Consider the following 27826-nt stretch of genomic DNA (forward strand, 5'->3'; position numbering starts at 1 on the left):
TGCAGTACGTCAGGGCTGATAAGAGCCGGCAGATCGGTGTGGGGGGCGATACTTCCTGACCACGTGCTGAGCTTCGGTATCTTCCTGTTAAGAAGCCTAACCTGTAGCAGGAAAAATAACGGGGGTGTTTCTGGTTATTTGCTACCACACCAATTGGAGCTGCGTCCTGGGATGTCGGCTGGCCTTGGCTAACCCTTTCCCTCGCACTGAGTTGGTGCTGAACAGGCCGAGCCCCTGCCAGGGAGATGCGAATGCCTTTCCTAGCGAGCTTCTGTTGCATGGGGGAAGTGAAGGCATTGATTTTAACGTGCTTAGGACCCTGTTGTACTGACCTTTCTATAAAAGAGGAATTACCTGTCCCCCTATTGCTCTGGGGAGAGATGCCTGGGGTCCCCATGGCAGAGTTTATTTTGGACGGCTGTTGTGCTGGGTCACTGGTCTCATGTTAAACTTTGCGAAAGTCTGCGCTACTGATTTATGAACTGGCAGATTGCAATGTGGCTTAGTCTATAAATAGCCGGGGTGTGTGGGGGGAAGGATATTAATGCTGAGCATGGCCCCATGCCAGTCCACTGACTGTATCTCTAGCTGCAAGGCATAGTGGGGGGGGTTTAGGCAGCGTTCGGGGATACAGTGGTGGGGAGGAAGTCACTTTTATAGGGTGAAATACATCTCTGACTGCTTCGTGTCATACATTTGGGATGGGATGCGACACAAACAAATGGAAAGCTGTGGCCTTCTGCGAACTGGCTGGCTCAGGGTGACTGTCTGCTTCCTTTCCCTCCTGCTCTCCTCAGGCTCCTGGACCAGCCTCTGCTGGTGAGGAAGGATGTGTGAACTCTGAGGCCTTTCTTCTCCTTTGCAGGACTACTTGGGCCTTGCAAGGTGGGTTAGAAAATGTCCTTGCTTGGCTTGTCTTTCCTCTGGGGCAGATGATCCCTCTGTCTGCTTTGCTCCGAAGTCGTGAAGGAAAAGCAGCTGCACAAGTCTCCTGGCTCTGCCGGGGGTCTCCCAGGGACGGGCAGGGGAAGCCAGCCCATGTTTCTCTAGCCTGGAGATGGTGGCTGGGCCTCTTTCTGGTGGAGACGGCCTTGGCTGCAGCCCTTTAGCGTGAAAAGCCCCCTTTATCCACCCCCACTGGCGGTTTCTCTCAGGTGAGTGGGGCAGTTGTGCCGGGACTGTGGGTCCCCTGGCCTCAGGCCGGGTGAGCACCTGTGGTGCAGACGAGGCTGCGTTCACCCTTATGGGTCTGCAGCCCTCACCCGTGGGGGACCAGGTGCCCCCGCGCCGGGGGGGTCAGCAGCAGGGCCTGAGCGCACAGCACCATAGCCCAAGGCACATGGCCCGGCCCGCCCCGCCGCCATGTTGGGCGCCGTCCCCTCCCTCCAGCAGGGGGTGGTGCTGGGCGCGAAACGCCGCCCCTCGTGGCGGGCTGCCTGTCCCTTTAAGAACGCCGGAGGCGGCCTGTCCGTCAGGGCCCGCCGCGCTCTCCCATTGGCCGCGGCGCTCAGCGCCTCACCGAGGAGGCCGTCCTGATCTATAACGGGGTTTACCAGCACCTTCTCAAGGGCGCTGCTGTGCGGCTCAACCATACTATGGCGTCAGGGCTGGCCCGCCCCGCGCGCCTAGTAGCGCGGGTAGCGTCGTCCTATTGGCTAAAGGGGAAATCCATCAGGTCTCGTCCCACCCCGACGGGGGCAGCTCCACGGCCCATTGGTTGTGCTAGGTGCCGGTCACTCTCACTGCCCCGCGGAGCCAGGCCGCTTGGTTGGTAGATTGAGCTGCCTCTCAGCTATCCGCCCGCCTCTTTTCCCTCAGTAGGCCAACTAGCATCCGAGTGAAGGCGACCGCCGTTCTCTGATTGGCTGAGCCGCCTCCTGCTGGGGTAGGCTGCGCGCCGGATATATCTAGCCGGCGGCAGAGCACGCCGTTGCGTGAGGTGCTTCTCGTCCGCCGGGCAGGCCTGTGGTGAAGCGGCGCCTCCCGCTCCCGTCCCGCTCCGCCCGTAGGTGAGGGGGAGGGTCGGCGGCCGCGGGGGGAGCGGGCGGGAATCACCGGCGGGCTCACGTCCTCCCGGGGACGGCTGCGGGCCGCACGCACCGGGCCTGGCCTGAGGCGCAACCCCCCCGCGCCCCCGGTAGGCCGCGGTCTGTTGGGGGAGGGCGGTTGCCGGTTCTTCCCCCCCCCCCCCCCGCTCCGTTCCCGGCCCCGAGGCGGCTCCCGCTGTCCCGGTCCCGCGCGCGAGGCCCGCCCGGTCCCGGCGGCGCTTTGTGGCGAGCGCCCTCCCGTCCGACCCCGTGGCCGGGCTTTCGCAGCCCCCTGTGGGGCTCTGGAGCGGGGCCCTCGGGCGGGAGGAACGTCCTGGCCCCGCGGAGCCCCCGGAGGTTTCTGAGGCGGGAGCGGGGTACAGCGCTGCGCTGCTCGGCCAGTAGTTATTTAGAAGAGAGCGTTATTTGCGGGGGGGGGGGAGGTGGGATCGGCTGTTCACGGGCCTTCATTGTGCGGGTCGAGATGTGGAGCTGCGAGCTTTGTTCTCGGCTTTACAGACTCTGGCGGTTTTTTTATCCGCTGGGGTTGGGGGCTTTTTTGGTGTTTTTTTGGTTTTGTTTTTTTGGTTTTTTAAGGGGGGCGGGGGTTAGGTATGAGGCGGCCCGAAGCCTGGCATGTAGCTGAGATAGCCCCTTTCAATAGTTAGTTGTAGGCGGAGGTTGAGGGAGTAATCCTGGGTGCTTACATAGTGAGGTCGTCAGATGTATCAGATCGTAGGTGTCTCCTTTGCTCTAACTTTATAGATGATGGGAGTCATAATTCGAGCAGAAGTAGAGCGTGTATCTTACCCTGACTTACCGCATGACCTTGGCTGAATCCGAGATTAAGCCAAGGTTTAAATACAAAGTAGTGCTCATATGAAGACTTTATGGCCTCTTGCAAGGCCCTAGATATACTTGCTGGAGGAAGACCAGAGAATAGGTTTCCATACATCTTTCAGGTACATTTTAGTCTTGATCTGGATGATCTGATGTGTTATTAATTCTCAGCGGGCTTACTTGGTGACCTTTTATGTTAAGGGTTACATGCATGTAATAAGTATTCTTTACAAAGAAAATTATGGTTTTTTTTTTTTTTCACAATTGGTTGAAAGCAGCATTTGCAGCAAGCCGCCATGTTTCCAGTGTGTGCTATTTTTGTCTAGCCTGTGCTCTCACAGCCAGGAGTGACAGCTTTAGGAAATGTGGACACTGCTATCAAGCTCTGAAGGCTAATGCTTCCAGGTGCCGTAAATCAAATGTGGGGGGGGTGTGTGTGTCCGATTTGTTTTTAGCTAACAAGACTTTTTAGATTGGTGTTGTAAAGAGAAAGGAGTGCAGAAGTTGACAGACAAAAAACTGCATTTCAAACCTTTTCTGAAATCTTCCCTTTGACCAAGTTTTCACTTTTCTTATTCCCAGTCTGTAAAGAATAGCCTAGTGATTTTTCTAAATAGATAGTTCTGTGATACTTCCATGATACTGGTGGTAGCATGTTCACATCCTGTGAAATGAACTCACCTTTTCCTGGGGTGTTTCAGTCAGTATACTTAATGTTGTGAAGTTGTGAGTCCAGCTTAAAAAAAAAAAAAAAAAAAGCTTAATGGATGGAATGTATAGCTAAATTGAAGGCTAGCTGTAAGTATTTATGTGCTTAAGGTCTTATATCCTAATAGTCACAGAGCATCTTTATGATGAAGATCTCCCAACTTTTTGATAGCAGGGACTAGTTTGCTTAAAAGGCAGTGTTAAAACATGCTAGAAAGTGTAATTGTACAAAATCTGTAGAAAAAAAAAATCAAATCAACATTGGAACCTTTGCAAATGTGTATCTTATTTTTAAATGTAAATCTTCTTTTAAAAAGAACCTTGTATGCATCAGATGATAAATAGTGGTCTCTAGTTCTTGTGTCAATTAGGCAACTACCTTTTTTTGCTAGGCTGTATTCTTTTAAGTGGGAACTTCTTGAGTTGAAGGCTAGAAAACAAAGTTAAGGTAGAAGACCTGGTGGACAAGCTTTCCTTTGTGTGGGTCAAGTGTAAACACAGGATCTTCTGTAGGGATGCTTTGCATTTGCAGTCTAAGAAACAACAAAAACATACAAGAAGACTTGTTTGTACTGTGATTATAAGACCGCTGCTCTACTGTTCATTTTGCTGCTGGCACAACAGCATCAGTAGGGTTCAACACAACTGATGATACTCTTAAGTTTGAATGTCTTAATTTTAAACATGAAATCTTTATGCACCTGATGAAATGGCAAGCTCCTTGGTTGGTTCAAAAAGCTCGTGTTTTCTTTTTTGCCTTGCAAATTACAAGGCAAACATATACAGAAGAATACTTTTTAATGAAAGTAAAATAAAGCAAAGGTGATGTTACTCTAAGTACATATTGATATTTCTGTTCATAACAGTAGTATCTGTTGAGAGAGCACTCATAAGATTAGCATAAATGGCCTGTTTGATGAGTTAGAAAACGTTTTAATTGATTATTCCAGTTTTTACTATTAGAACCTGGCCCTTTTTGTCTGAATAAGTAACGTGACGAATGAAGAATCAAAGAGGAAATCAAAGTAGAGCAGGGCTTTAGCAGGGTGGTGCTAGTTGTTATGCTGGCTGTAACCTGCTGTGCTTGAAACCAATCAAAGGTGAAAGTGATAGTTTTGTCTAGAAGACTGGATGCTTTTTTACAGGTGCCTATATAAATTCTCCAGAGTTGAAGTAATTACTAACTTCTTGCTGAAACTGCTAATAGACTAGATAATCTTCAGCTACCTCACTGAGTAATTAAAAAAAAAAAAAAATCCGAAGTCTGATCTTCAGCTACTCTAAAAGAATCCCTAAAACTTTGCAAGCAGTGAATATTATACTGGTCTAAGGTCCTAGTTTTGCTATATTAAGTCTGGACCTCCTCCAGAAAGACATAGCTGGTGGAGTACTGCTTTCAGAGCTAGAAGATTGTGAGCTGTCAGTTACGTACAAATAATCTGTTATGAACCTGATTCTTTGCTGAGGCAAATGTGAAATACTGCATTCTAAAATGCTGGTGGCCATCTTTTGTTTTCTTCTGCGTTGCCCTGTACTGTTTTCTCATTTAACTTAAAATTGCTATTAGGATGACTTTTGTTTTTAAGTGTCTAACAATGTAACAATGCCATGATGGTTCAGTCTTAAGTGCTAGGATCTGGTTGATATATGAAGGTTAAGAGTCTTCTGTGGCTAAAATGGGTAGAGGTGAAAGGGTTGACTCTCTTTACAGGTATCTGTTGCTTGGCATGCAGAACCTGGTGATTTTAATTCAAGTGGGAGTGAGCTTGAATTTCACTGTAATGTCTGTGTAGCTAGGTGTTCTAATCTGCCTTTTCTGACTGCTTATGAGTAACTTTTGCTTTTTACTTTAAGAAGCTGCAGTGGAGCCAAATGGAAAAATTGCAGACCTAAGAGAAGATGACTGGACCTGCTGCCAACTTCATCGAGTTGTTGGAGCAGCTCTTGGATGTCAAAACAAAACCTGTTCTAACGGCAAAATCATAGGGTCTAAGTAGCTACTTTATCATGAAGCAGTCTGGAGAGCAGTATAGGCATAAAGCTGACTGTTATTTTTAATTCAAAAAGCCCCGAGTAAACAAACTGTTCAGACTAGCACTATCCTACCACCCTTTAGGATGAAATTTGTGTGGTTAAAATGTAATTTTACAGAAAAACACTACTTCTAATTGTAGAGTAAATGAGGTTGGAATAGGTCCAGTTAGAAATGAGAAAGTCCTTCACCCAGGTGTAGGAGAGAGCCTGTTTAGGACAATCTGATTTAGTATTATTAAAAAAAAAAAGGAATATTTCTGTGAATTCTCAAGGCTTTTGAGTTTTGAGAGAACTCAGATTCTCCTTCTCTTTGTATTGCTAGTTTTTGTGTTGCTGAATAGAAGTGATGATTGTGTGATACAAAGTAGAAAATTGGAAGCCCGTTGATACAGCTTTAAAAAGGAAGAAGGAAAAAAAAAAAACAAACCCAAACCCACACCAAATATGCCCAGCACTCAGGGAAGGCAAAGTGTTTTGAGGGGAGAATCCAAGAAACACAACTTGCTGAGAAACTCTTGTGATATCACTTACCTTTAATACCAAATTTTTAAGATTCTTCTACATTACATTCTTTTTTTTCTTCCCTTTTAAACAGGACCTAATTTGCTGTTTGTCTTTGGACCTTTATGTTCCTAACTGCAGGAATAATGTCTAGTATCTCTTTCCTTCCCCAGGTGAACATTCCTTACTGTATAGGTATAGATGATGGTCTCAACTATCTTAACTTATGCTTTAGGTAGTCATCTTTGTATTTTGTTTCTCTGTTTTTGAGCCTAATACTCTAGAAATGATATTTCTCTGAAATGGTCACTGTTCTTTTAGATTTTGAATAATACCAGTAGAAATCTTCAGTTTGTCTCTTGCTTGGCAGAGCTGAGCAATACAAAAAGCACTGAATTTTGTCTACAGACTGGCAGACTCCATCATATCCATCAACTTGTGGATCACACTTCGGTTTGTTAGCAGAAACACAGGCTGACTTCTAGAATGACAGCTCTTCTGTAGCAATTCATGGTTTGTTTATTTGTATTCTTATAGTGTTTAAAGGGCTGCGTGTTGCTGCTGAGTAAGGCTTCCCATCTGCCACTGGCAAGCTGAGGGGTTTTTCAGTACTAGTATGGGCAGTGTTGAATGTAATTCTGAATTACTTTTTAATCTTGCAATGAAAATTTTTTTCTTGCATTTAAATTTGGATTGATTGCTTGGATACTTTGATTAGAAAATAGTTAAGCTTCTAATTTGATTTTTCTTATCCATATGTTGCTGTAATGTCTAGCTTTTCTGTAGTGTCCCTCATCAGTATGTCTCAAAGGGCTTCAGAAGGGGGTTCAGGTATTGCTCTACCTTTCTGCAGCACCAGGATAATTAAGCACAGAGAAAGCTGATTGCCAAGGATGCAGCGTTCTGGTTGCTGCATGATTGGTTTTTTTAGGATCTAGCTCCTTGTAACACCTCAAGTACCCTATGAACTTAGGCACTACCTGTCTTTGTAGGTTATGCAGTTGTCATACAGTAGACACTAGTCACTGTAGTGCATGGAGAAATGGCTGTCGTAAGCTTGAGGATCCAGATCCATGTTTTATTAGGTGTTGGTTTTGAAGATTATTAATAAAGGCTCCTCTGTCTGCATGATATGTGTAGCACTTCACACTGCTCTGATCTCGGCTGGGAAGTGCCTGCTTCTGGAAGTTCCTAGTGAATACATATATCTTACAGACTACCTTAATGTTTCCAGGAGATACTAACAAGAGTTGAACGCTGGTAACCTCACAACTTGTTCCAATTTGATCTTCAAATATTTCATTATTCGTTGGAAAAGTTATCCCATCACTAGCTTTCAGGCTCTGGCTCCCAAGTGTCATGCCTCCTGTGAAATAATGCTACCTTTAAGATAATTTCTTTTAGACGGAATACTTTCCCTCTGATTCTGTCAAAATACAAAAAAGTTGAACTGGATGCAGGCAGGCAACTGTCTGTAATGGCTTCTGTATAAAATACAGGCTGTATTGCTGTGACACTGTTCCCTGTGACATTGTCTACTTGCGCATCCAGTGGGAGGCAAGTAATGAGACCTATTTTTTTAAAGGAGATTAGTGTTTTGAGGCTTTGGTTGCTCACTTATTTGAGGTGCTTTTTCAGCACTTCATAATTTAGGCTTGGGGTCAACAACTGGGTGTGGTTTCTTTGGGTGGTTTTTTTGTTCCCCTCAAATAGTTAAGGCTGTGTTAAAATAAGAAGGGTATCTCACATCTTGGTGTATCTGGTATCTTAGTGTTTTACGCATTTCCTTGAAAAGGTTTGCATTACTCTTCCTACTTGAGGGCAAGCTGGTGTAATGATATAACTCCCCAGCTGAGATGGGCACTGGAATTTGCCTAGTGATGCAAGTTTAGCTTGTTGGTGTTTCATTGTTCACTCTGTAATGTTTCGTATCACAGTTCACACAGGTACCAGCTTCTCTCTTTTTTTTGCTTAGTCAGCAGCACTAGCAGATGCTAGTCATGTAAAATGTATGGGGAGTTGGAATTAACTGGAATTGCTTTGCTTTTGTTGTTTAACTTTTAATCTATATCATGTCTGTTGGAGGCATATTAGGAGTTTTCTTCATGATTTTATTTGTATTGGCTGTCTTTTTCTTGTCCAAAGCAGCAGTTACGCAGCAGTAGTAACTGCTGCTAGTGCTGGTTACTCCATACAGATAAATGGTTTGTGGCTTTGAACATGCTCACCTGTTGCTAAGCAACTTGGAGAAATCCCAGATGACACTTAATTACGCGATCCTATTAACTATTGACCAGACCTTTAATGTCTAGCAAAATTGCTGTTTGCCAGCTTTGTAGTGTGATGTGCTTAGATACAGACACCTCTTTTCCATGTGAGCTTCTCTGGGTCTTAAGTTTTCAAAAAGCCTTTTTATGTTAAGGAATTGATATCACAATGAGGGAGTAGAGTTGCATGAAAAGTTAGACGTTCTGGTTTAGCGGGGAAAAATAGCTTCATCTGGGTAACACATCAATCGTACTGTCAGAGTTGCTTTTGTATAGTTAGAGGTAAAGTTGTAGGAGGGAAAGAACTGAATTATATTTCATAGAAGCTGATTAGGTTGTTGGAAACAGTGTAACAGCTCTATGAAAATATCTTATTTAAACCTGTAATTAAAAGGATGGGGGGACAACATGACTGCCTTGGTACTCTGTAAACTCTACCAATTTGTAGAGATGGGCAGGAATGTAGTATTGAATGAGTCACTTTATAGCACACGAATAGCCAAAAGAAAGTGTGAACTGCTATAGGGTTGTGCCCTGTGTCTGCTCTGTAATATTCCAATTGAACAGAACTATAATGCGTTGTAGTAACTTTGGATTTTTTGAGACTGTTTCTTGTATTGAAATGCAAGGCAAATACGGAGAACAAAGGCATAAGGATAATATTAAAAACAAACCGTGGCCTGTTTAGAATATGCTTCAATGTAAATTTTAACTTGTTTTTCTGTTGGTACTGACATTTTTCTTGACAGAAGATGTTTAAAATTGCCACACACTTTAGGAAGTGAAGTTTGCTATTTTCTGACTTGCATCTTGTATTTCAATGGAGTCTGGTCCTCTGGCTTGTTACATCAGGCTAAGTGGGTTCTGCAGTCACTGGTTGTCCTGAGAGCCTGAATGTTGTTTGATGTACATTGGAGAGATTTTGTTGTGTAGGAAGTCTAGTAGTAAAAAAGATTCAGACTAAACTCCTTGTCTGATTTAAAAATAAAAACACTTTGAGTTCAGACAGCAATGGTTAGTTCACTTTCACTGTGTAGCAATTTGGTGGGAAAATACTAACCAATGCTAGCTATTAGGTATTCTTTGAGTCTATTATATTTCTGAATACTAGTATGCTAATAGGTTTTGTGGACCTAAATCTGAATTTGCCAATACAGAATTTACATAAATGGCTCTAATTTACATAACTGTACTTTAAAAATACAGTGCCTAGCATTGATTTTCTGCCAAGTAGGAGCATTGTAACAGATGGCGGAATTTTCCACCAGCCAGGTGATAACCACTGTAAAGGAGGTATTTGTTTTCCTGTAAGTCTCTTGGCTTAAGGAAAGGGCTCAGTTATGTTGCAGAATTGTTCTAGTCCATTTGTTATAATTTAAATTATTGAATTTGTTTTACATATATGGAGTAACATGAATGCATGCTTATGAATGAATCTTAAATCATGTGATTTTCAGCTTTTCCTGTCAGTTTTCACCCTTTCTTCATTACCTCAATTGACACAAAAATGTGTGGGTAAGCTTCTATCAGGAATAATGTAGTGACAGTTCAAGCATTTGATACTGTTATGCTCTGCAGTAGAAATGCAGTATAAAATATTTGCAGTTATTGTTGGGTCAAGGAATAGTGGAGTAATAAATTGCTTATGAGTAGTAGGGAGCAAATATTCTCTCTGGAGATGCTTGGCTTCTATCATTCAGGTTATGCTGGCTGCAGAACAAGAACAGATGGCAACTGGCAGTGTAGCAGCAGGTGCAGCAGGAGTAAAAACAGATTGTTGTCCTCTGATTAGGTCACGTAAAGGTTTTTCCCATTTCTTTTCAGATCCACTTAACAAGAACTGGGCATGCTGCTATTCCTCTTTCCATGTTAAGAGTTAGTTCTGATAGTTTTTTGTTTGTTTGGTTTTTTTTTTTTCACCCTTAGCAGTAGGGAAGTCTTTTTTTTTTAGTATGTAAATGACAGACATAATCAGCACAAGCCCCTTTAAATATGTCTTCAGTACAGCATTGGGACAGCTCAGAACAGCATTGAAGGTGACATGCTAGTGGATTAATATGGGTGAGGACTTTCTGTGAGGAGAAATCTGAAAGAGCTTTTGGTGAATGAGCTGTTTGAGTGCTACAGGTAACAGTTTACCATTATGTGAGGATGTCAAGCTTCGTACATTCATATTCTAGAAGCAATTGAAAATAATTCTCAAAAGAGCCCCATTCAGCACTTAACAGAATTGAGTAGAAAACCTGCCTATTGACATCTATAGGAATAAGCTTGAATTCCAGGGGAAACTAGTCTTTACAAAGAAATGAAATGCACTCCTTGCACCTTCTGCACCCTCCCCCCGCCAAAAAAAACCAGAAAAAGAAGAGTGAACAAGCAACATGTGTATACTTTTTTATATAGAGCTCGTCATACTCCAAACAGTGATCTTGGGTGATATGGTAGGACTGGCTTTCTAACTGTAAACTCACAGCACAGAGGCAAGTTTAACTGGTGTGGAGCAATTAAGTCTTGATTTGTCAGTTAAGCTGACTGGGTCTAAAAGTGCAGGTCTTGTCTGTCTGCTGTTTCTACTCTTACTGCTTTAGGGTCCTCCTACCCCTTGTAATGATAGAGCTTCACAAGTGCTTGACACGAAAAAAAGTTAAATCAGGAAATCGGCAGTGGTACCCACAATTTAGCCTTTCTTTACCTGTGGTGTTTTCTTATCGTCTGATGATATTTTGCAGGGATCTAATTTAACATGCACCAGAAGGCAAACAAGTTCATATCTTTGAGGTTTTTGTCACTTCAGACTGTGCTTGATCTTGGACATCTGTATCTGTAATACATTACACTTACAATTTGAAGGCTTCTTCAAAACCACAGATACTGGGAACTTCCTAAAATGAAAGCAGTCTGCAGAATCTGAGCACTTCCTGTGGGCCAGACCCAATGATGGAGTATCACTTTCTTTCTGCATGGTTAGCTCTTGAAAATATCCTCACTCAACTGAAAGCTTCTGAATGTATAGAAAAGCCTTTTTCAATTCTGGGTCATGTTTGGTCTTATCCTTTCTGCATGTGATCATGTAAGTACTATTTCCCTGTATGGTGGCGATACACGTGCTTCCTACTGAAAGAGCGGGTGCTCAAGTGTACGCATTCTCTGGAGCATGTCAGATCTTTCTCCCCTGTGTTTAAACTTACAAAGTGAAAGAAGTATATGTGTGTGGTTGTGTTAAAAGCAGAGCAAAACACATCAATGTATGCAAAACTATAGCAGTTTTTGTTGTCATATTAATAGCATTCTAGTTATATCTTCTGTTTTGAACCTTAAACTGCATACCTGCCAGGGTAGGAATTTGTGTACTGTATCTCCAACTAAGCTGGATGTAGTGCATGCTGACCATTGCTGAGAGTTTGGGTGTGATCACATTCTCAAATATATTATCAGTGTGTTCTGCCTGTATGGTTAAACATTGCCTTGTCTTTTGATTACACCATGTTGGGCGTTAGACCACAGTTTGAGATACAAGGAGTTTGCCAGGTTGATTTGGACTTAGCTTTATCCCAAATACCAGCTTCTATGTCGTCTTTTTTTTGTATGTTCTTCTCTTTGGGGTTTGAAGCTTCTGTTTTGCATTCCTGATACATCCAGCAGTATGGTTGTAACTTCCTTTGCAGGCCTGTATATAGTGTGCATTTGAAACTGTCACTGTAATAACACTAACCTGGTAGGTCATTTCTGTCTTTTGAAGCTATAGTCTGTTGTCAGTTCTTAGCATTTAAAGGACGACTACTCTGAAATTCAGCAAATGTAATGAAAGTGTCAGACAAGATCCTTGGATGAACTGGAACAAGGCACAGTACAAGTATATGGGACGGACAGTCTGTTTTTCTTTCCCCCTTGCTTTGTTCAGATGATAGTTGTGGGCAACTCTGTTTACCAAGGATACAGGATGCTGTTATGTATAGTGACAAGAGAAAGCTTGTCTTAACATAACTGCCTAGGCATGAACTTTGCAGACTCCATCTGGATTAGTCTATGCTAGAGGACTTAGTTTGACTTCCTTTTTTTACTTGATGCTGCCACTTCTTGGAGCTATTTATAGTTGTGCAGTCTTAAATAAAAGCAGATAAGTAAATGATGACTCCTGAATTGCTTTTTAGAGGGCCGAAGTTAGGGTATTGGTATCGATTTGCACAACACACCTGAAGTATGTGCATATTGAATTTGCATACCATGTGTTTGGGAAAGTGTTGTGTAGGGGAAGGGATGGGGGATCAGTAATGGGAGGAAAGTTCTTTTGGCTGCTACATGTGGTCTTTTAATGCCCTTTTGGTTAACATCTGCTTGACTTATTGCAGATCGCACTTTCGGTAGCACTTTACTGTCAGCACTACAGGGCCTGAATAGTTGCAGGAAAATTAGCTATCATATAGTCTGATAGATCAACAGCAAAACTGTCCGCTAAGCACCCGTTCTGCTGCCTGTTGGTATAATTGAGCATGACGCAGAAAATCTACTTTTGTTTCTGTATTAGGTAGCAAGAATATGGTCTGGTATCAGTGTTTTTCCCTACCAGTTTGAACCTATTTTGTATGAGTTTGAACAGTGTGTATGAGTATTTGAAAGCAAGGAAACACAGGAATGTGCTTTGGTTTTGGCTGATGTGGACTGGAGATGTATATATTGTGTAATCTACTTGTAAAGACTTTCTTTTTGTAACTTACAGATCCATGGAAATTAAGTAGAAGGTACCTAGATCAATTTGTCCCTGGGCCTAGGTATGGGTGGTGCTGTTCATTTGACTGGTCTTCTGGGTTTAAGGGAGAGGTGACTTGCTGAGTTTGGAAGCAAGGGAAGGGCAGCATGCATTTGTTTGTAGCAGAGTAATTTTAATATAATCTGATATTCCTCTACAGCGCATGTCACTCACAAGCAAGGAGTGCTGCGCTGCTGATAAAAATAGATTGGACTTGTTCTGACCTTTTAAAAATGCCCCTAATACACTAGCACAGGCTTTGCCTTAGAACACCTGACTTTTAATTCTGATTGTGAAGTCAAGTGAGGTAAGTAGAACTTGGATCAACTGTAAATGACTTAGCCACTTAGCAAATCCTCTTGAAGAACCATACTTGCTTGCCACCTGCTTTTTACTGAGGGTATGTAGGATGATTAAATGCTGGCATGTTATGAGGTAATCTCCCTTGCCCATGCAGCCTCTCCCACCACTGGTTTGGTACCCAGCAGTCCTCTCCTCAGCACCAAAGACTGATGACTCTGAAAACACGTTGGTTTAACTGCTTACTGTGGTAAAACAGCTAAGGGGTTTTGTTGCGTGCTTTCTACTGTGATTACGTGGCTTATGCTATCAGTGTGTGAGCAGCAATGTGAAATGCTCATGTTTTATGAAGCTTTTGATTTTTCCATAGTTTTCAGTTGACCAAAGAAATGGTGATGGAGAAGCCAAGTCCCCTGCTGGTCGGGCGGGAATTTGTGAGGCAGTACTATACTCTGCTGAACCAAGCACCTGACTATTTGCACAGGTAAAGCTCCGCTTTACTTTATTATCTATTTTTCTGTGTGAATTTCTTAATTTCTATGTTAAAATTGGTGAATAAGCTTATTAGCAGGTCTTGGCTTGCTGAACTTGGACACTTAATCTGATTTACTCAAGACAGATGCTGGGTATAGTTTGCTTTCAGTTTTGATCAGCTGGGTTAAAACATGGATAATAATGATTACAGGAGTTATATAAATATCTGTGTTCTGGTTGTTACTGAAACGCTGCTAGGCATGTATTCCAAGCAAAAAAGAAGAAAAAATATGAATCAAAATGCGTTACTTTCTACTTCTGGTTGTAATCAATATAAATGAAAGTTGGATAAATGTTATTTAGTTAAGCATTTTTGTAGTTTTGTCTTGATACACTGCCCCCTGACTAGGGGAAGAACATTGAAAATGGTGTGTGCTTGTATATTGGTATGTCTCAGTAGTCATACCAGCTAGCTCTTTCTTAAAGGAAAATCAGAGAAATTATGAATGTGTAGCAAACGACAATCTGTTATCTAAATAAATTGGTCTTGTTTGATTTGACAGGTATCCTACATTGCTAGAACTAACCTCGTTTTTGAAGATAGGCTTTGTTTTGCTATGCTTGGAGTAGCTAGACAAACAATTTCTGAAACCTTCCTTCTTCCAATCTCAGGAACACTTAGAGTATTTCTCCACTTAGGTGGACAGCTGACCTTGTCCATTTGGGTCAGAGGAAAGTTTACAATGAGCCACAGAATTCAGTTCTAGTCCTTTATCTGCTGGCAGAATGCAGTCCCATGATGTTTATGACACTTTAGCTTGTAATCCCTCAGTTATGAAAAGGAAGATTGACCTGCAGTACTTTCTTTACTGTAGATGAACAAAAAAGTACCATTGCTCCTTGCTCAAGCCTTAAACTAGAACTTGAGGGGAAGCATTCAACATCCTGGGTGTCTGGAGTACTATGTTGCTTTAGGAACCTTGTACAGAAAGGAGAGAATGGGATTGGATCATCTAGCTCCTATGAAACTGGTTTTGGCTGTTAGTGCTTGGGTATCTGATATATCTGAATGCTACAGGTTACACAGGAGAACTTTGCATTCCCTCCCGACCCCAAATTGCTAACAGAATTATGGAATTGTATGGCTGTATTCCAGTAATTCAGACAGAAAACTTGCTTGAGAGTATATTATTCGTAGTGTACTCTAATGTAGAGGCTCAGTGTTCTTGCATAACAAAGCTTAGTGTTAAAATATTTCTTTTCAACAGGTTTTATGGAAAGAACTCTTCCTATGTCCATGGTGGCTTGGATTCCAATGGAAAACCAGCTGACGCAGTCTACGGGCAATCTGTAAGTACTTAAAACTTACTGTTCTTTACTTCTTTTTTGTCACCTTTGTGGTTGAGAAGAGACACATATCCAGCTGTGATTCATTCCCCTTTGTCCAAGTGCTTTCTGTAAAAAATGGGGAGAGAAAACTGTTAACTGTAAACAGCAATAGTTAGGCAAGATATGCTTCCTTTATTAAAGTTCATAATGTAAAATTGCTTGCAAAGCAAACTTAAAGATCATACTGCCAAGCTTTCTCCCTAGAGTTAGGGAATATATTATGAAACAGTTTTATGTTTTTGCTTTCTTTGAAAGCTGCTAACTTGGCAGAAATGGCTTCTGTGGTGTAACCTGTGTACCATTCTTTCATAGGATATCCACAAGAAGGTGCTGTCATTAAACTTCAAGGATTGCCACACAAAGATTCGTCATGTGGATGCCCATGCTACTCTCAACGATGGTGTTGTAGTCCAGGTGATGGGAGAGCTCTCCAATAACATGCAGCCTGTGCGCAGATTCATGCAAACATTTGTACTTGCCCCTGAGGTATGCTGTATTGAGTGCTAGTGTTATAGTGTTTCTAATATCATGTCAGGATTAATGAGGCCTCTCTGGTTCAGTGTTGGAATGTGAAGGGTTAGACAGGGAAGGTGGCTTGCTACAAAATTCAGCAGTAGTGTTCTGCAAATTCCTTAAGAAATTACACTACTTCTGTACGGTCATACGTTGACCTTGGATATCATAATTACAGTTGTAAATATCCTAACTTTTGGCTACTAGGTATGTGTAATGCCTATTTTTTTCTTAAGCGTTTTAAAGTTATTTTATCTTTAATTTGCCCTCCTAGCAACTGGTCCTCTTGCTGAAAAGATCTAGTAGAGAGAAGAAAATGCTTACTGTCGTTTGAAGACATGGGTTCCAGACTTTCTTGTTGTATAAAGCGCTGGCTTAGCATTTGAGGTGGCTTTTGAAATAGACACCTTTTTTTGAACAAAACAGTTCACATAATTGAAAATAATAGTGAAAAAGGAGTATTGCAAGATAACTTTATTTTTCAATTTGACTTGGAGCTAAGAATTGATACTTTAGATCCCAGAAAGTTCTCACTCCTACTTTCTCAGTGTTGTGAGCTATTGGAATTAAAAGCGCTAATATGATTTTTTCCATTTTCCATGCATTGTTCCATGCATACTTGGCTTGCTAGTATGATGCATCTTCTGCCACCCCCTGAAAAACACACGTTTTGTCGAAGGAGGCAAGTTTGGATTAATCTTATATGGGAAGGATGATTTGCTCAAGCTGTTCTTGTTTTCTCGTTATTTCAGTTTTTACATTACTGCAATGGGTGTAATTGAATCAGTTCTTCCCTTCGATTTGCTTCCAGGGTTCTGTTGCAAACAAGTTTTATGTCCACAATGATATCTTCCGCTACCAAGATGAGGTTTTTGGTGACTCTGACACTGAGCCTCCAGAGGGTAAGTAGCAGGAATTTTTGGATGGTTCTACTGGTATTTGTTTCTGGGTCTATATCAACACTCCATTCTCAGATCAGAGGAAATCTTGCTGGAGAAGGCAGATCAGCATTAAGCTTCGTGTTCTAGATTTTTTCCTTGCCTGTAGTTTCCTTGCTCTCCAGCAAGGAGTTGTGACATGCAGGTAATTGTTATTTTTCTGGCATATTCTGTTTCTATTAAAAGAACTGTGAGACTTACTTTAGCAGTTGCGGTCAGATTTGTAGGCTATAAATCTGCTTCTCTGAAGTATTTGGAATATGTTTGACCTTGGTCAAAACTGAGTAACTGAAGTGATAGCAGAAGTATAAGGAAATGTCTGTTCCATGTCACATCTTGGTAGTGCTTCCTGTGTGGTCTTCGGCAGAGGCTTCACCTGCATGTTGTCGAAGATGCCTTGTGTTTGAACCAAGTACTAAAGACGTGTGTGGTGTATTTTCTCCTTTTCTAACTTTGTTTAGAATCAGAGGAGGAAGGGGAGGAACCTGAGGAAAGACAGCAGACACCTGAGGCTGTTCCTGATGATACCGGTGCTTATTATGAGCAGGCTGTCAGGTAATAATATCTTATTAGATGAAGTCAGATGTTGTGTAATACAGACTGCTTGTAGAACAGGTCAAATGAATTTATTGCTGCTCATGATTTTCCTCTTTGACGGTCAAAAGATTTCTGTTTATTGGGCAGCTGAAACCAAAGTGTTGTTAGGCTGAACGCAGAGACTCTGGATTTTCAGTAGATGTAATGCTTTTTCTGCTCTATAGTGTAACAATGTGAAACTTGCATCCCTGTGCAATGTGGCCTTATTTAGACAGATTAGCCTTATTCTTCCTCACGAATGCAATATGCCTCACTTCTGTATTGGACAAGTAGCATTACTTACTACCCAGTAATAGAATCAAATACAATACCACCTCTTTTTCTTGATTTTTGCGGTGCTGTATGATAGCAATGACATTGAGGAACACCTGGAAGAGACGGCTGCAGAGGCGGAGCCTGAGCCAGAGCCAGAGCCTGAACAGGAACCTGAACCAGAGGTGCATGAAGAAAAATCTGAGCCAGTATTAGAGGAGTCGGCTCCAGAAGAGACTGTGGAAAAGAGTCCTTCTCCAGCTCCTGCTGATCCAGCTCCTGCAGTGCAAGAGGACTCCAGGGTAATGACAGTGGATGGCTCTTTTCTGTGATGTGGTAGTTTCATCACAGTATGTTTGACTCTTCTGTTGTTTTACAGATCCTCTCTCTGGCAAGAGGAGAAATTCCTGGAATTAGAAGTGTTTAAATGCTCTATAATTCCCTGCCCAAATTACTCTTCTCATGACCAGTTGCCTCCTTCCCATTTGTTCCTATACAATAACACGTAGTCGAAATTCTAGCTAGTAGCTAGTTGGTTAAAATACCAGGAACTAAGATAGGGCTTTGTATAATTGGTAGGTATAGGAACTGTGGCAGCAGTGAGAGGTTCAGATTCTCTGTTTGTAAACAGAGCTTCTGAAATTCTGAACAGACTGAAACCAAAATGCTGAATCAGAAAAATGGGAGAAATGTGACTTTGTTTCTACCTGGGGATTTTTGTCACTCTTCAGTGTTAAGAGAGGCAAAAGTGGACAAATGGGTACGCAGGAAAGCAATACTTTGGTTAACCTTGATGTGATACTTGGTCTTAGGCTACTGCTGTGTCCTATTTCAACTCTATGTAGAATTTAGAAATAGGGTGGAAGTGTGACTGTATTGTCATTACACTAAGTCTTTTGAATGTAAATGATTTATGGGGAAACTGTTAGCAGCAGGATCCCGAATTTCAAGGACAGGTTAAAATTTATTACTCTTATCCTGTGTCTGTTAGCTGTGCTATCAGGAATATATTTCAGAAGGATAAAAGCATCTGGAATTGAGTTACAATCTTCTCTCTCTTCTGCTTTTTTGTTTTGTTTTGTTTCTTAGACATTTTCCTGGGCATCAGTAACCAGTAAGAACCTCCCTCCCAGTGGAGCTGTTCCAGTATCAGGAATACCACCTCATGTTGTTAAAGTACCGGTCTCGCAGGTAGGAATCCAGCACCTAGAGAAGTTTAAGTGCTAAACTGGCTGACAGTAAACTGAGGTGGGGAAAAAATATAGTGAAATCTACTTGCTTATAATCTGAATTCTCAGAGACTCCAAAGACTTTAAAATTCAATTTTTCCTGATAGACTTCATAAAAGTGTTATTCCTTGGCTTGAGAAGGAATTGTTTCTCACAGAAAAACGAGGGAATGTTCATGGAAGTGCTGGATGTATCTGCCATTGCACCCTCTTAAGGAAAGATGCAACTTTTCTTTTTCCACTGCCTATTCATGAATGAGGTTTTGTCATGAATGCATTTATGTAATACAGTCTATCTGCATAACTGCTGCTGCCCTTTGGGCAGACACTTTATTGTATATAACTGTGCATGGGGTGACTTTGAAATTCTAACTTAGTCAAGTGACATGTTTGCTTTTAGCATATAAGCCAACATGAGCTAACATGCATTTTAGTCACAGGTGGAAAGAACTATGATTTTTTTCCTGTATTTTCAATTTATTTTATCAACAACTTCATAGTGAGCTCTTAAAAGCAGAGCCCTGCTGTTACATCTGATTCTTTCCTGTCAAGTCCTTTTTTTAATTTCTACAGCCTCGCCCTGAGGCAAAGCCTGAATCTCAGACCCCACCTCAGAGACCGCAGAGGGATCAGCGAGTGAGGGAGCAGCGAACAAGCATCCCACCACAGAGGGGTCCTAGACCAAGTAAGAGAAGCTACAAAGAATAAAGTGTTTCCCCTATTTGATGATTTTGGGGAAGCAATATGATGATTAAAACTTTTAAAATCTAATTAATTTTGTCAGTAAGCGAATGATTCCTACTTTTATGGATATGGTTATTTTAGATGATCTTGGTCTGAATGTCTGGCAAGCTTTAGAGCTGAATTTCACTAGCATTCTATTGAGGTATCTAGGTTTCTACTCAAGTGTTTGGCTTCAGTCAGGTGATAAAAACCAAACAGTTACAAACTTGCTAGTGTAGAATGCTTACCTTTATATATGAATGGATAAATAGAGTGTGTATTCTGATTCTTTTATAAGGTGCTAATTCTGACCATGGCTTGGGTTTTTTTTTTTTTTTTGTTTGTTGCGGGGACTGGCTTTTCTCAAACAAGTCTTACTTTTCTGTTCAAGTTCGTGAGGGTGAACAAGGCGATGTGGAAACGAGACGAATTGTGAGATACCCAGACAGTCACCAGCTGTTTGTTGGGAACCTTCCCCATGATGTGGATAAAACTGAACTTAAAGACTTTTTCCAAAGTAAGTTAGTTGCTTTGCTGTACTCTCAGGGTTTGGGGGTTGCAGCCATAAGCGTGGTCAACAGAGCATTCTAATGTATGACCCAAGAACTTGGCTTTTCTCTTGCAGGCTATGGCAATGTTGTTGAACTCCGCATCAACAGTGGTGGAAAGCTCCCCAATTTTGGGTTTGTGGTGTTTGATGATCCTGAACCAGTTCAGAAGATCCTTAGCAGCAGGGTAAATAAACTGCTAGTCAGTGGTTTTTGGTCTGTTAATAACAGGCAATGTTTTTCAGATTACTCTAACAATAAAAGATTCTACTTGGTCCCTTTGGCCTTTCTTGAGCATCTTAAAGTAGGTGTGATGTCTTTCCCTCCTATTACCAAGACTTGTGCAGCATTTGTACAGATTGAGTCTTTTGTCATTGAAGTAACAACTTAGCTGAACATGGATTTATTCATTATAGAGCCTTTTTCGAATGGGAAGTTGCTGAGCTCTACACAGGAAGCAGGTAAATAGCTTTCAGGAAGGCAGGGCAGAGAGAGTCTGACCCTATGGATAAGTAGAATCTTGTTTGTCGAAGAGGTTAAAAGGAAGAAGCTATACTAGTGTTCAGGTTGAAAAGAATTTGTGCTAACAGAAGCAGGTGGTACCTGCTCGCTTGTTAGCAGTGACTGCAAATGCAAAATGTGCACCCCATGACTGTACGGTGTGGTGGTAGGCAATGAATCTGGATGCACCATAACAGCTGTGCAGTGTGCTTGCTTACAAACTAGCTTTTCACCAGACAGGGACATCCTTTCTTCTTTACTTCCTTACTGTACAGCAGTATTGCCAGTATATTTGTTCTTGATTGAAAGGTAACTTGGGTGCAGATTTTTAAACCTTGAGATTTGGTCTGAGCTTGGGATATTTCATGTGGCTAGACACCTTTAATTGTGGGAAGCCAGCAGCATTTGTGGCAATGCTTGATGAGTTAGTGCATATGAAGTCCAGCAGCCCTAGTTCTTTTGCAGGGAGCTGGTGATTCAAGATGGAATGCTGATAGAGAGTTGCTTCCTTAAGTGCTTTCCTGCTATCCTGGGCGGAGCAGTTCCAATGTGGTCTAGGGTAAAGTCTAAACCAGGTGATTTGAAACCAGTGCTAAAAGTAGATTGAGTAGATCTGGTTGACTTTGGCCTGAATTGGTGTGGGAACAAGTAGTACAGTGACAGCAGGTCCTTAAGCCATTTCTTAGCTGCAAGCAATATGTGAACACCTTCAGCAGTCACTTAAACTTGCATGTTTGAGTTTTTGCTGGAACAAACTAGAAATGTTCACTCATGAGTTCTCTTGCAGTAGGGGAGGTAGGTAGGAGCTGAGGGCCAGACTTCATGTCCAGGGAATACCAAAGGCACACTCAGCTGAGGGATTTGTGGCCTTTGTTTACTTGTTCAACTGTGCCACTCTGTGTAACTGGAGCTGGAGAAGAGAGTGAATGCTGTCTTCCAGGTTAGGCTTTGAATGTGTAATAGTTTGTGTGCTCAAAGTATCTTTTCTGCAAGCCTAAGTTACAATGGATGGGCATGGCTTTCCGAAATAAGATTTTTTTTTTTAGATTTTTTTTTTATATAGACTTAAGTCCTATAAAAGCAGTTTAACACACCTTCTACCCTGCTTTGAACAGTGCTAAATTCTGTTTGTAGTATCCATTGTGTGAATTCTTTTGCAGACAGGTCTGGTGCTTTGAGCAAACATATGTCCTGAAACAGTAGGACTTTTTTCAGGATAAGCTTTGCTATAAACAAGTTTAAAAGGCTTTGGTAGACTGTTAGCCAGTGAAGCTAAACCTGATGTCTGCTGCCTGATGTGAAATGTAGGAGTTTACACTGGAGTCGGTAATAAGGCTGTAACATGATGCTTTTTGATCTTTGTCCAGCACAGCTGATGGCTAGAGGAGGGCAATGTTCTTCATCCTTAGATCAGTTCTACTTCTATAGTCAGTTCAGTAGAAGTGAATGGCTAATCTTTCCATTTGATGAGAAAGCATTGTGCCTCTGCCAGTGATGGATTGTATTTTTCATGTTGTTTGTTATGCAACTGCAGGAATAATTTGAAACAGGTGAGTCCTTATTCCTGTAGTTCATGGATTCTTGCAGGCTTCAACTTTTTGTCTGCAATGGGGTTTGTGGGATGTTGCAGTCCTGTTCCTCTCTGTTCTTGCTTCAGTGAGGTTTCCCAATCAAGTGACCACTTGTCACTGCAATTCTGAAAAACTGAGCTCGACCTAAGTGAAAGACTTCATTGGCCTATATAGCAAGGTGGGAGAGAAGATCTGACATTCTTCATGCCATAAGAAAAATCAACTGGGACCCTGCATGGTGGCAGACTGAATTGCTACATATTAATGAAAGGAGGTTACTGTTGATAGTTCAATTCCTTTTCTAAAAGGTGTCAGAATGCTCAGTGTTAAGCCTGAGATTGCTTTTCAAGTGTCACTTTCACATCTTTTTTTGTATCTTCTCCAGTAAAGCCACAAGACTGGATGCATAGTTTGAGTATCACCATTTTCTAGTAACCAATCATAAACCACTTCAGTTTTCTTTCATGGAGAGGAGGATGTGAGACAAGGTTGCAGAAATCTGCTTGACATTGAAGAGTTACTGGTGAGTCATTAATGAAAGTACCTTTTCTGCTTTTGTTGCAGCCCATCATGTTCAGGGGAGAGGTACGCCTGAACGTCGAGGAGAAGAAAACGCGAGCTGCCAGGGAGGGTGACCGCAGAGATAACAGACCACGTGGACCTGGAGGCACTCGTGGGGGGCTGGGAGGTGGGATTCGAGGGCCTCCACGTGGAGGAATGTCCCAGAAGCCAGGATTTGGAGCTGGAAGGGGGATCGGGCAACGCCAGTGAATGCATCACGGATGTTGACATGGTGGCGCAAACCCTTTTTCCTGCAGATTTGTGAATTTCAGCCTTGGGTATCTTGGAATGTGGCCCTAGCCTGTTATAGACTGCTACGTTTGATACTATTTTGGCCCCTTTTTGTTTGTGTTATGGTTTTGTGATTTTTTTTTTTCTAGTCCTTGTCCCAGATTCCAGCTTTGTGGAACAACGTTTTAGGAAAAGTGGATTTTAAAAAGAAAAGAACTGAGTTTTCTTGTTCACCTCAAACTTACGGACTGGATTTTTTTGGTACCAGTGGTTTTTCCTAAAGGAATGTCTCTTTATTTTTTTCTTTTTCTTTGTTCTCCCCCCTTTCTACTGAATTTGGGTGCGTTTCAGTCAGTGGAATAATATTTCACGTGCATGCGTTCAAGAGCCTGTAGGAAAACATAGTACCTGGCAAGTATTTCAAGGGCAGAAAAACAAAACTATTGATTTATTCCTTGAGGGTCATAGCAACATCCTCTGGTCCGGACATATTGCCACTTGAAAAATTGACATTCACCTTTCTCTTTGTGGCGCTGTAAAAGTGGAATAATGGGTATCCGTAGAATCTTTTTTCTTTTGATACATGATCACAGAAAGGAATTCGAACTACTGTTTTACCACTTTAAAATTTTGGATTGTGGGATAGGTTTTAAATGTCTAGAACTTGACTCTTAAAACACTTTTCCTGAACTTGTGAAATTTTTTATTGAAATAGGGAGGTTTTTTTCATGTTTAGTTTGTATTTGTATAAAAAAAAGCAAAATTGTTGTGCCTTCTATTTATCTCTCATTCCAGTCTTGGCAAATTGTTTAAAAAAAAAAAATAATAAAAAAGGTCTAGATTTGCTTTATCAAGTCAAGAGTATGTTGGAGTTTTTCCAAGGGGAAGAGGTTCTTCCTTCAGTCACTAGGTTTACTAGGTAGAGGTGGTTATAGCTGAAATTTGTAATACCTTATCTTCATCAGTTTGGCTGCATTTAAATAATTGAAAACAAGTACTTTTTGGATGTAGAATTTAATACCTTTGATTCGAGGCCCCATTACAAATGTTGCAAAAGTACAACTGAAGCATAAATACCTCTGTCACATCCTTTACAGTTCAAACTACTGTATGTAATAGAGTTATTTTTGCAGTTTTGGCATTAGTTTCATCCCCTGCTTCTGCCAGCCCTGAAGTGGATGGATGGCATTTTTGTCAGAAGTGCATAAGGTGCCTGTCTGTCCTGGTGTTAAAAAAGGTGTTGAATGCTCTCTACTGCCTCTGAAAGAAGATTAAATTGAAAATAAAATAGAAAACTGGGTAATTTCAATCAAAGAGATCTTGTAAGACTGTACTACGCAAAGCAGTATTATTTCTGTAATGTGTGGTGTTAAACATCTGGATGAAAATGGCAGGTTTGATTCTACACCAGACCTTCAGAGCTATTGGTAATACAAAAGAGCTGCTTAGTAAGTTTGCTTATCTGCGTCAGGGTTCATTGTTTCTATATTTTCTTGATTTATTGATACAATCACTGTGCATATGCAGTATATCTCTCTTGACCTTTGCTTGCTTTAAAGCTAGAGCAAAACTGCCCGAAGGGCAGATAGGTATTACCTGTTCCAGAACAGTAATTTTTTGCCTTTTACTTGCCAAACTTAGTGGTTGAACCTGGTTGTACTAAATGTCAGTAGAGATTTGGTTTCTGTTTTATTTTATCTTCATCTTCAGAGTTGTTATGCTCTTTGTCCCTTCCCTCCTTATGAATCTTTCTCAGATTGACTTGCTTACAGTCTCTTCCTGAAGACTTAAGTATCTTAGCAAATTGGAAGAGAGCTGAGTGTCAGCAATAGCTGTGGTATACTCTCACAGCCAGCATACTGGCAATACAGACTGCTTCCTCTTGTGGTGGTAACCGGTATTTAAAAAAAACCCGCTTTCTGCATTTTTCATATCTGGAATGACTGTGAGGTGAAAGTATGCAATGGAAGTCTTTCACTGAGCTCTGTCCTTGTTGTTTGTGATATTTTTTTCTTATTTGTTGGGTTTCTACTGTTCTTGATGTTAAATCCAAGACTGAAGTAACAGTTTGCACTTCAGACTTATCAAAGTGCTATTAATAGAAGCTTTCATAGCTCTTAACCTGCGAATCTGCAAAAGCACACCAAAGCCTGAAACACCCTTTCTGTAGTGGGAGTTGGACAGTTCTGGCTCATTGTTGTCTGGTTTGAGAAAGAGCTGAGGAATGTCAGTACCCATTAGGTAAAGTGTATGCTTGTTTTCATATGAATCATACTCTCAATATGTTGACCCAGAAAGTGATGATGTTCTCCAAGATGACAGGCAAAATTAAGTATTTACATGAAATTTTCTTGGAATGTCTTGTAAAGAAATACTTTTCAAAGGCAAGTTATGTTGCCAGCATCTTGAACAAAATGTAGAGTTGACTCTTAATATTTGCATTTTGGTTGTTCTGTGACTAGCTAATAAGAAAGTATGCTCAAAAGACTTGCTGTAAAATATTGTCACATTGGCTTTTTTGTTTAAACCTTCTAGTAGCCTCAAGCCCTTCTAGTTTCTGCATTGCTGTGCTGTTAAAACCTCAATATCTCTTGTCTAAGGTCTTCAATGCTGTGCATGCATTAATGGTGAAGATGACTATGAAGAAGTCATGATTTGGCTTGCCTCAGCTGGTTGCAGTGAGCTAGAATAGCTACAAGGCTAACCTCTAATAACCAAGGTAGCTTAACTCTTTCCAGAAAGAAAATGCTACAGGGAAGTCTCAAATGAGTAACACTGTGTGTCTCCCTGCTAGCACCTCTGCTTTAATTGAGATAATGAGGTGTTTGCTGAAGTGCTCTTGATGTCCCAGTGCTCTGCAGGGAGTAGGAAGTGGAGAAGTTGGTCAGACCTGTCACAGGCTGCTTTTGCATCCACACAAGCCACATGGATAGTGATAGGAACAACCTTAATGATCCTTATACCTTAATGTTCTGCCCTTCTGAGAGCAGTGGGGGAGTTTCATGTATGACTAGTGTGATCTGGCCTCTTCTGGCTGATCTTAATAGTGTAACACAAGTAGAAATAAGACTATTTCATTTACAGTAGTATTTCGTACCACCAGAACTGGAAGCCATGCTGCCTTTGCTGCCTCCTCTTTGGTTAAGGGTATTGCACAATTAACTAGGCTTAGTGATCCCCTTTTCTTGTGCAGGGAGGAATTCCTTCTGGAGTACTCTAAGTACCAGCAGACTTGCACGGGGCTGTTGTGTGAAGTTGAACTGAAATTTCTGTGTGTTCAGGACTGCAGGTGTTTGTTCTGCAGTTGGGGATTCAGGCAGGGATCACTTGCTCTGCAGGGCCCTCTTTACAGGTTTTTTGTTGTTGGTTTTTTTTTTCTTTAAATTTGTTCAGAGCTGAAGCTGTAGTGTTCCTGTGTATACACTGGCCACATACAGGCAAGTGTGGAGGTGGTGAGCATGCTATTGGAAGTAGGGCTTTGCAGAGGGGATTTATTCCTGGAGTAGGAAACTGAGCCTGTGTGCTAACATGCTGTGTGGTAACAGGGAACTCTGGCTTGAATCTGAATGAGAAACATTCTTCAGCAGTGCCACATGGAAGGGATGTCCTTTAGACCTGTGAGTCCACTTTCTTTGGTGAAAAGGATGGTTCTGGGTGCAGGTATGAAAATTTGGAGTTGATCTCTGCAGCTGCTGATTCTACACATCTCAGAGGGACATATTTTTGTACAAAATGTGGCTGTTTGTTTTTTTTTTTTAATTGTTTCTCTTTCTTTATACACTGCTGCCTGGGGCTAAGAGCACATGGCACAGTAGCAGTTTCCCTAAGCTGTGCATGCTTTAGCAGGAAGTAATTATCTTGGTGATTATTTTCATTTCCCAGCTGCACCATTCTTACCCTGGCTGGTAACTTGAAAAACTGCTCTCCTAAGATCTTGATAATCTCATTTGTATGTTGTGTGGAAGATGGGGCAAGGGGTTTTGTTGATAGCTTCTGTGGTTATGAGACATGAAACAATTGAGTAAAATGCTTTCAAACTCCATCGTTCCTTAAAGACAGCATATTTCAGAGTAATGGTGTGTTCTCAGAATAGATTTGAAGGGCAGGATGTTGCCCTTCTATTTTCTGTCACAAAATGCCACTTGCCAAGCCAAGTGGGATCTGCTCTTCCACTGATGAACTTGACACAAACTTGACAAAGCACCTGCCTGGAAGGAAAAATACTTCATTGTGTCCATCTTTGAGATTCAGTGTGAGTGGCAGTCCTTTAACTGTCTGAAATGTCGTTTTGGGTGTCTGGACCAAGGTCATTTCATCTGCCAAAGAGTATTAAGGCTATGTATAAATAATGCCATGTCCTAGCTTGCAAGATGGTACATAAAATACCTTTTTTTCTTTATATGGACCCTTGCCAGACCCTGTTTCAACTTGCATGAGAATGTAAGGCATAGTTTTGCTCTATTGGAAGTACTGCTGTTCATTTGTGTATGACTTTAAAATCCAGGATATTGTAAAGACAACACAAACAGAACTTTCTGTTTGGGTGCCTATCATTGCTGTGTGAAAGACCAGAGCAACTTAAGAGGTGCTTTATAGAGACTAGAGATGTGATACATCCCTCTTGTGGAAAACTTGCTTCTGCTGCCTGGACTTGATCTTGAATTCTGGGAAGGGAAGGCTAGCTGTGTGTTAGCTAACTGTGTTAGCCTTGCAAGAGTCTGAAACAATAAAGAGCAGTTCAGGAGTCTGAATGCTATGGCTGATACTGCTGCTGCTGTAGGAATTCCTTTGTGGGGTGGAGCTCAGGAGGTCACAGATGGGAGAGATTATTCTTCAGAATAAAAGGCTTAACACTAAAACTGGTCTTTTGCCTTAT

General features: G+C 41.6%; 1 protein-coding gene across 2 annotated transcripts; it reads left to right on the plus strand.

Moving 5' to 3' along the window:
- Positions 1-1877: 1877 nt before the first annotated feature.
- Positions 1878-27809, plus strand: G3BP1 (G3BP stress granule assembly factor 1). 2 transcript variants are annotated; one of them, XM_052816326.1, is made up of 12 exons: positions 1878-2009; positions 13795-13908; positions 15167-15248; positions 15600-15773; positions 16612-16702; positions 17200-17293; positions 17685-17889; positions 18677-18778; positions 19389-19500; positions 19930-20055; positions 20143-20273; positions 22723-27809. In XM_052816326.1, exons 2-12 carry the CDS (start codon positions 13814-13816, stop codon positions 22927-22929), a joined length of 1419 nt encoding a protein of 472 aa, XP_052672286.1. In that variant the 5' UTR covers positions 1878-2009; positions 13795-13813; the 3' UTR covers positions 22930-27809. The 2 variants fall into 2 exon arrangements, with proteins under 2 accessions (XP_052672286.1, XP_052672287.1); XM_052816327.1 differs by having other exon boundaries at positions 20164-20273.
- The last annotated feature ends 17 nt before the right edge of the window (positions 27810-27826 follow it).

Source organism: Harpia harpyja, chromosome 20 (assembly GCF_026419915.1).
Source record: "Harpia harpyja isolate bHarHar1 chromosome 20, bHarHar1 primary haplotype, whole genome shotgun sequence".
NCBI classification, from domain to species: domain Eukaryota; kingdom Metazoa; phylum Chordata; class Aves; order Accipitriformes; family Accipitridae; genus Harpia; species Harpia harpyja.